The sequence below is a fragment of the Salvia hispanica genome, chromosome 4 (assembly GCF_029641045.1).
Source record: "Salvia hispanica isolate PSC_SH4W2 chromosome 4, Shi_PSC_v1, whole genome shotgun sequence".
Lineage (NCBI taxonomy): Eukaryota > Viridiplantae > Streptophyta > Magnoliopsida > Lamiales > Lamiaceae > Salvia > Salvia hispanica.
The window spans coordinates 53173238-53182141 of record NC_142695.1 but is presented as its reverse complement, the minus strand read 5'-3'; the positions used below and the strand labels follow the sequence as shown (position 1 = coordinate 53182141).

At 33.8% G+C, this 8904-nt stretch overlaps 1 protein-coding gene across 2 annotated transcripts; it reads left to right on the top strand.

Annotated features, from left to right (window-relative positions):
- The first annotated feature begins 2602 nt into the window (after positions 1-2602).
- Positions 2603-7884, top strand: LOC125196395 (nucleolar complex-associated protein 3). 2 transcript variants are annotated; one of them, XM_048094889.2, is made up of 13 exons: positions 2603-2921; positions 3006-3175; positions 3271-3440; positions 4041-4249; positions 4351-4453; positions 4595-4758; positions 5102-5240; positions 5427-5603; positions 5671-5798; positions 6048-6368; positions 6795-6934; positions 7023-7120; positions 7200-7884. In XM_048094889.2, the coding sequence occupies exons 1-13, from the start codon at positions 2764-2766 to the stop codon at positions 7671-7673; spliced, it is 2451 nt and encodes an 816-aa protein (XP_047950846.1). In that variant the 5' UTR covers positions 2603-2763; the 3' UTR covers positions 7674-7884. The 2 variants fall into 2 exon arrangements, with proteins under 2 accessions (XP_047950846.1, XP_047950845.1); XM_048094888.2 differs by having other exon boundaries at positions 2604-2921; positions 3268-3440.
- The last annotated feature ends 1020 nt before the right edge of the window (positions 7885-8904 follow it).

Sequence of the window (8904 nt, the reverse complement as noted above, 5' to 3'; positions counted from 1 at the left end):
GTGGCCAAATTGTGGTTGGTCATGGTAAAATACTTATATTTTAATCTCTTACTAATTCATAACGAAGTTATATGATTAGTACTCCTCACCATTTAATTTTAAAATAGATTTAGGTGGAGTGAATATAATGATTAATGAGATCTATTAATCTTCCACATAAAAATGATGAAATTAGTCATTTTTTCACCAACTTTGATAGGACGACGAAGTTCTTAACACGCTGTTTCTAAATTTAATATCAAATGTTCATTTTTTGTAGGTTTTTTTAATTGAAAGATGTATATTTGATGTAATAACTATTTAGAAAAATAGGAGTGACGAATAATCATTTCTCAGAGTGCTATTATTTATCAAGTTGGTTAATGTTGATATAACACTCATTTTTGCATCTATAAAAAATTAATGGCTTTGATTGAGAAACCACAACTTATTTTTCGTTACTAATAATTTGTTAATAATAAGACTATACATGATACGGAATATTTTTTTTTGTAAATTATCTTAAAGGAAAGTATTGACCCACAAGAAAATTGAATGTGATAGAGGCAACCCAACTGGCCATGGGCCATTAAGTAATAAAAATCTCAAGTCCAATAAGTGATTAACGAAAAGCCCATGTGCATGAATTTCGTGATAGACTTCTAATATAAAAAAATTCACTCAAAAATTAAAAATTCGACGATTTTATAAGATCTCTTTACCAATCCATATGCTCAAAAAATACAAAGTTTCAACCATACACTATTACATTTGTTTAGTTCATTCATTGGTAGCTACTAGAGCCCCACTCCCGTCATCCGCGAATAGTACTCTCATTTCTTTCCAGCATCGGTATTAAAAAATATTAAGAAAAGTAGGTGAAAAAAAGTTAGTGGATATTAGTCTCACTTGAATATATTAGTTTTAAATGATATGTTAGTGGAATGAGTTAGTAAAATGTGTGGCTTCTTTACCATTTATAGTAATTATGAATCGAGACTCCTATTTACGGATGAACCAAAATAAAAAAACGGGATCCCTATTCGCAGACGGATGAAGTGCATTGCATTACCTCAATAAGAATAAAAGTACGATAATGTTTTGTATACGGATGACACAACAAAGAAAATGAAAGCTTTTAATTTAATACTCCATTTGTCCCATACTTCTGTACGTGTTTAAAAAAAATAATACTATACTTTCTCTCCCAATAAATTTATTTTGATAGTTGATTGATAACTCCAACCTAAAATGAAAACTATTATGGTAGCAATTTATTAAAAATGATCATCCCAAAAGTCCCAATTTAGAGTACTGATTATAGTAAGTAGCAATTTATTAAGAAAGTCCCTATTTAGTGATTGTGTTCTACCGTTTACTGGGCCCACTTGGTACTAATAGTTGGGCCTTGATGGGCTAATTATCCTAATTCATTGGTTCTTATCATGTGATGGTGAATACTAGAATGATGAGTGCGATTTCATGATATCAAGAAAGCATTAAATAAAAATAGGCAAAACACATTCGTAGGTTCTTGTATTTTAATAAAAATATTTATTAGGTCCTCATATAATTTTTTTCATTTTAATAGGTCCTTATACCTTTCTCATAAATTTCATCACATCCTCGTATAATTTTTTCGTTTTAGTAAGTCCTTATACTTTGATTATAACTTTTATTAGGTCCTTATACAAATTTTTATTTTAAGATATTCTTTTACTTTTCTCTTAGATAATAATTTATATTTAATTAAATTTAATGAACCTTTTAATTTTATTATTTAACTTGTCTTATGATTATAAATATTTAGGGAAACGTATCTTTCAATATATATATAAAAAATAAATTGAAAATTCGGATAGTTATTCTATAAAAAATTCAATTTTAATCTTCAATCATCACGGTTAATCTTTTTATTATTCTCTACAACTTATTGAGATTATTAGATAATAAGATGATATTATCTTTATAGACTATGCTAAGTTAAATAATGGAATATTAAAAAGTTCATTAAGTTTAATTATATTTAAATTATTATCCAAGATAAATGTAAAAAGTCCATAAAATAGAAGATTGTACAAGGACCTAATAAAAGTTATGATAAAAGTATAAGGACCTACTAAAATGAAAAATTGTATGAGGACCTGATAAAAATATTGTGAAAATTATAAGGATCTATTAAAACGAAAAAATTGTACAAAGACCTAATAAATATTTTGATTAAAGTATAAGGACGTAAGAATGTATTTTGTCATAAAAATATTACTACTTCATAAATTGCACTAACAATTAGGCCTTGATGGGCCCATTATCCCAATTTTATGACATAATTTCTTTTTGGGCCGTTCCACAAAGCATATTCTATTCAATCATTTCAGCAGCTAATCATCATCGTATTAATGGAAAGCATTAAATAAAAATATCACTACTTCATAAATGGTTTTTCCCAATTTTTTTCACATAATTATGTCATTTACCCAATTATTGGATTGCTTTATTCAACTATTTGCTTAATTTCACGTCTTTGTATCATTCTAGTTTACAACACATTCAAAAAAGTGAAATTATTATTTTAATGATGTATAAAACATATACAAAATTGAACTTTTTTTTTTCAGTATGTGACTCTGTAAATAAAATTTCTTAGCCCAAGCCCACTAAACCCTAAACCCTGTGTCCCTTTTCTTCTCCGACGCGTCCTCCTCTTTTCTCCTGGGAACGAATTGCTTCCTCTTTTCCGACGAATCCTCTCTTCTTTTCTTCTCCGACGAAGATAATAGCAAAATGGGGAAGAAGAAGCAGAAGATAATACTACCGCCTGACCTTCCTCCAGAAGTTCCCGATGAAGAAGTTGAAGTTTCTGACGAGGATCTCGATTTTGTCCACCAGCATTCAGATTATGCTAATTTTATGTCCAAAATTGACACTCCTTCTCTCACCAAGTAAGTTCTTGTCAATCAATCGCGTTCTTATCAATTTAGGCATGTTAGTTGAGTAGCTGATGCAATTATTTGTTCGAACCCTAGGCATGTTAGTCGAGTGGCTGATGCCAATGAAGGAGCTCTGGAACTGTTGTATGAGAAGAAGTTGAGGAAGAAATTGGAAAATAAAGAGAAAGAAGAGAATACGTTGGAGGTTGATCCGATTGATGCGCTTCCGTTGAAAACGGCGGATGGGCAGTTATACTACAGAAGAGGTTTTTTGTTTTTAATATTTTTTTTTGGTATTTGATAAATGGATTAAGCTTAATGTGTAGCAGTGATAGTATTTTTAAATTGTTTTTTGCAGTAGTGAAGGAGCCGAAAGAGGCTGCAGAAGAGTCTGGGGAATCGATTAAGGACCCTGCTCTGGTGAAGCCAACGAAGGCAGAGAAACGGTTGAAGACTAAGAAATTGAGGAAAGAGGCGAAGAAACAAGCTAAGGAGGAGGAAGTGCAGCAAACTCCTCAGGAAGAAGTATTGGTGCGTGTGTCTTTATTATGTGTAATCTGTTGATACAGTTGAGTGGATTATTCAAGTGGAGATAGAATTGGAAAGAAAAAAGAGGTGTTAAAAATTCATATTCTTTCTTGGTTGATTCAAGATGCAAACCAATAACTTTAAAGTGTTGACATGATAAAAGCTTACGATGTTATGAATTCCATAGGATTGTGAAGTGCAAACACTTTCTTAATCTTTTAGCCAAACCATCAATAAGATTAGTAGAGTTTTGATAATGATGCAAGGTTTTGTGTTTCACTAATGCAACCATATAATTTCTGGGCTCTTTTTCAGCATGCATGTTTTGTTGTTTCTTTCTTTTGATTTGAATGTTCTGAATTGTTTGAGTTTATTGATTACTCTATGTTATTCTCGTATTTACTAGTAAAGAATCTGAATTGCTGTATGTGACAAGAAAATTTGAGTTATTTACTTTTAAGAGGTGACTGCTTGGTATTTGAGTAGCTGGTACGGGCTGTATCTGAATAAAACTGAGCAACCAATAATAGGGTAACAGATCACAGCAAAACAGTGTAAATATTAAGTTGCAATCATTCATAACATAATATATCCATATTTCAGGATGAAGTGAAAAAAGATCTGACAGCTGAAGAAGCAAATGAGAAGAAGAAATATAAGTTTGCTGAGTTGGGTACCACTCTACTTGCTGATCCAGAGTCCAATATTAGGCTTTTAAAAGAGATGCTGGAGATTTCAAAAGATGGAGACAGTTCCATTGTCATACTTGGGCTTAAATCTTTGTTGGCTGTCTTCAAAGACATCATTCCAGGGTGAGCATGTTGCGAAAAATTCTGTTTTCTGCCTACTTCAGTTTCTGTTGCATCAGTGTTTGTGTTGCATAGGTGTTACTCTCTATTTTCCAATATTGCAGTTATCGGATCAGGCTGCCTACTGAAAAGGAACAAGAGATGAAGGTTTCAAAGGATGTTAAGAAGATGAGATTTTATGAGTCCACGCTTTTGTCCGCATACAAGGTTAGGTTTCCAATCTTTAGTATTATTGCCCAGCGTCAAATAACCTTCTCATTACCTTTCTCCGAAATTCCGATAAATCAGTAGTGGACTACGGCACAATTATACTCCTGTACTGACTATGTTCTGTGTAACTATTTTCAGGCTTATGTTCAGAAGTTGGTAGCACTGCAGCAACAAACAGCTTATCAACTTGTGGCCACCCGTTGCTTATGTACTTTGCTTGCAGCAGTCCCACACTTCAACTATCGTGAGAGCTTGTTGGCTGCCGTTGTTAAAGATATAAGTTCCCAAGATGATGTTATAAGGTATATAGAGTTAAAAAAAATCCGTTTTATCTAATATAGTTACTTATATTCATAGCTGTTTTTTCCCTAAAAAATGTTAAAAGTATAAGGTACTCCGTAGTTTATATGAAGTATTTGATTGCATATAGTTTCCTTTTTAGGTAATTTATGTCAATTGTTGCATTCTCTTTTCCATGAACATGGGTGTGATATTATCCACATGACAATCCAAAAATCATCTAATGAAATATAAATTGTACTACTTCTTTCTCTCATCTGATTGATTTTTAGCATCTTTCTTTTATTCTATAACTTTCAACTACTTTGCTTGATACTGACATTACTTTTTCCTTGATTTTGATAGAAAACTTTGTTGCTCGGCCGTGAAGTCACTTTTCACTAATGAAGGCAAACATGGTGGTGAAGTTACTGTGGAAGCTGTAAGAAGGATTGCAGAACTTGTAAAAAGCCACAACTGCCAACTGCATCCAGATTCCTTAGAAGTAATAATCTATCCTGTTTGATGGACTTTAGGTGTCTTTGCTAACATATTATGTTGTTTATACTATATATACCCTAACACAGAATTTAAAATGCCTACAAACCAGAAAGAACTTTTTTGTTTATCGATATAATTTCATTTAGTTTTGGTTCCTTGTAACGAATCTATTTACCATTCAACCTTGTAGGTTTTCTTGTCTCTGTCATTCGATGAGGATCTTGGAAAACCGGAAAGATCTGATATGGATAAAAAAGCAAAATACAAAAAATTCAAGAAGAGAAAAGGTTCGGATGAGTCAAATCAGAAACCGGAAAATGACAGGAAGAAGAGTAGGAAAGAGATGATGTCAAAGACTAGAGAGGAGGTATATATCCGACTTAAGTGTTTTGTGCTTGTTTGTTATGTTATCTCTGACATTTGGAGACTTGCAGGTAAATGCAGACTACAAAGCCGTTTCATCTGATCAAGATCCCCAAGAGCGAAGGAAAATGCAGTCACAGACTCTCTCTGCTGTATTTCAGACAGTCTTCCGCGTACTAAAACATACTGTGCAGCCAAAGTAAGCTTCCTGTTTTAGGAGGTGAAGATGATCAGCAGAGTTTATGATGGAACTTTGTAGTTATCTTAGTTATATCAATGCACACCTTAGTCTCCTTGCATTTAATGAAGTTTTATGTAAATTGTTCCGAACCACTTCAAGAGAGCCAAATTGTTCCATGTTATGCTTGTTGCAGTCTGTAGTTTTGAGCTATTTGTTTGATTAGGAAATTACTGCCAACCTTATGTCCACTTGTATTTTGATGCACAGATCTGAAGGTTCGGTACATGGTGCATTTGGAAGCCATCCCCTACTCGATCCTTGTTTGAATGGAATTGGAAAGTTTGCTCATCTAATTGACTTGGATTTTATGGCTGATCTCATGCAATGTCTGAGAAAACTTGCTGGGAATGGCAATAAGTCCGCAGATTCTTCCGAGAATTCCTCTTGTCAGCTAACAGTGTCGGAACGGTTACGGTGCTGTATTGTTGCTTTCAAAGTGATGAGGAACAACCTAGATGCTCTGAATGTTGATCTACAGGAGTTTTTTATCCAGTTATACAATCTTATACTCGAATACCAGCCAGGAAGGTCTGTACATATCGCTCCGAATCAATCATAACTGTTACTGTGTTTGCCTGCTTTTGCTTTGTTGGTTTTAGCTGTCCGTCTTTTATTTCTTCATTTATTCATTAAGTTTGAATCTCCCAGAAATTGATCATCCTCAGGCATCTGTTTTTTTGTGTATGTTAGTAAAATAGGAGTATCACTTAGTTTGACCTACTTCTGATGCATTGCTTTATCTGAAATATCTTTTGAGGTTGTTGATTTGCATCTTAGGATACTCTAACGTGGAAGTGGATATAATATCAGCTCCAGTTACATTGTAACAGTGTAAATTCTATTGTTTGTGGCTTATTTTGTTGGACTCGAGTCATATTTTTGTGGCGCGTTTTGAGTTTTTTGTATTTTCGGCTTAATTTGCATTGGGGACTTCATCATTAGTTTCTGAAACAGGGATGATGGGGATTTGTTGGCTGAAGCCCTGAAGATAATGTTGTGTGATGAAAGACAGCATGATATGCAACGAGCTGCTGCATTTATAAAGCGGTTGGCTACATTTGCGTTATGCTTTAGGCCGGCTGAGTCCATGGCTGGTCAGTTTTCAACTTTGGAATACTGAAATTATCATTGTTGAGTACTGTTTCCATAATATTAATTTCTTATTCGGGAAACAAATTGCAGCACTGGTCACTGTGAAGCATCTTCTTCAGAAGAATGCTAAATGCCGTAATCTGTTGGAAAACGATGCTGGAGGTGGATCTGTTGCTGGTGCCATTGCAGTAAGTCTTTATCTTGATAGTTTTTGCACATAGCTTCTTGCATTTCAGTTAATGCTGATAATTGTTCGTATAATCGCAGAAATTCCAACCTCATGTGCTGGACCCGAACCTTTGTGGCGCACTAGCTTCAGTCCTTTGGGAGCTTAACCTTCTGATGAAACACTATCACCCTTCTGTTTCATCAATCGCGACCACTATCTCAACCATGAACGCCAACACAAACCAGGTCTTTCGTGTCCATGCCTCTCCACAACAAGCGTACACGGAGTTATTAAAGGAAAACGAGTCATTTGCCACACCTAGTGCCATAAAAAGAACCAATAACAAGCGAAAGGTAAGCGACAGCGTGCCTGTCCAAGGATCAGACCTAAATTCTTCAGATGAAATTGATGAAAATGCAATTAGAAGTAAACTTTCCAAACACTTCTCATTGCTACGCGATATCCAAGAAAACGAGAGGTTAAGATCCGAGATGGACCGCACAAGACAGTCTCTAAATCTGTACGAGACGTACAAGACGCAGAAGAAGAAGAGGAAGACTAGATCAAATTAAGATAACTACATTTTCATAGATGTGGTGTAGTAAGAAGCAGTTTTGTAGTGTTAAATTATGTAGACTGTCAGAATTTTGGTCCAAAAACACACAATGATACTCAAATCTTTCATAATTTGTGACAATATAATTTGATTGAGGGAGATTGTATTTTTTCTACACAAAGTGAAGTGATGGGGGATCTATTCACATGTATCTATATCTTTTGACATGTTTGGCTTGTTCGAAAATGTTTAGATTGAATATTGAAAATTTCATTCTTGAAGACAACCAAAACAAGATTTGATTGCATGTGGTGGCAGCGTGAATCAAGGGCAAGAATATGAGAAAATTGGTTATTGATTGTGGTTGACAGTTGCATCTCTATTTATTATTATTAACCTCTGAAACAGCTTCTTTTCATACCATTCTTGTTAATTACTTGTTTAACTATTATCGTCCCAAAATTTTGGGAGGCTTCCATTGCACCATAAATGAGCTAATCGCGGAATTCAAGAGATATCCATGTTATCAATCATTGGTAGAATTGAACTAAGTAGATCTCTCTATTTTTTATTCTTTGGGATGGTGGGAATTATTTGTAAGAGGCGAAATACAATTTGGACATTCGAGTTTTCAAGAATAAAGTTCGTACGTATTCGAGGGCAAATTATTATAAAATCACGAAGTTTGGATTTATTCTCAATTATCATATGGTCGAAAATTCTGATCGAGTATATGTAATATATTTATGTAAATTTTCAACTAAACGGTGTCCATTCCTTTATGACTAAACAACATTATTTAACTTATTGACGGTAATGTTCATGCATATTAGATACTCTCTCTATCTCACAATAAGAGTCACATTTTACTTTTACCATAAATGGTAAATAGGTCTCACATTCTACTAACTCACTTCAATCACATTTTACAATAAAACTAATACTCGCTACATCTTATAATAGGAGTCACATTTGATGTGGGCACGAGTTTTACGAAATGTTAAGAATAGTGGATTGGAAAAGTAGTGAAATATGTGGACCACTTTTATATGGTAAAAGTAGTTGGAGGTTGCTTGTAAAAGAAATGATTTTAGTGGAAATGTGGACCTACTTACTATATATATGGTAAAAGTGAAATGTGACTCTTATTGTGTGACAGACTAAAATGACAAAATGTGACGAACAGAAATGACAAAATGTGACTCTTATTGTGGGACGGGTGGAGCATAAAAAAGTGGGTCACATGT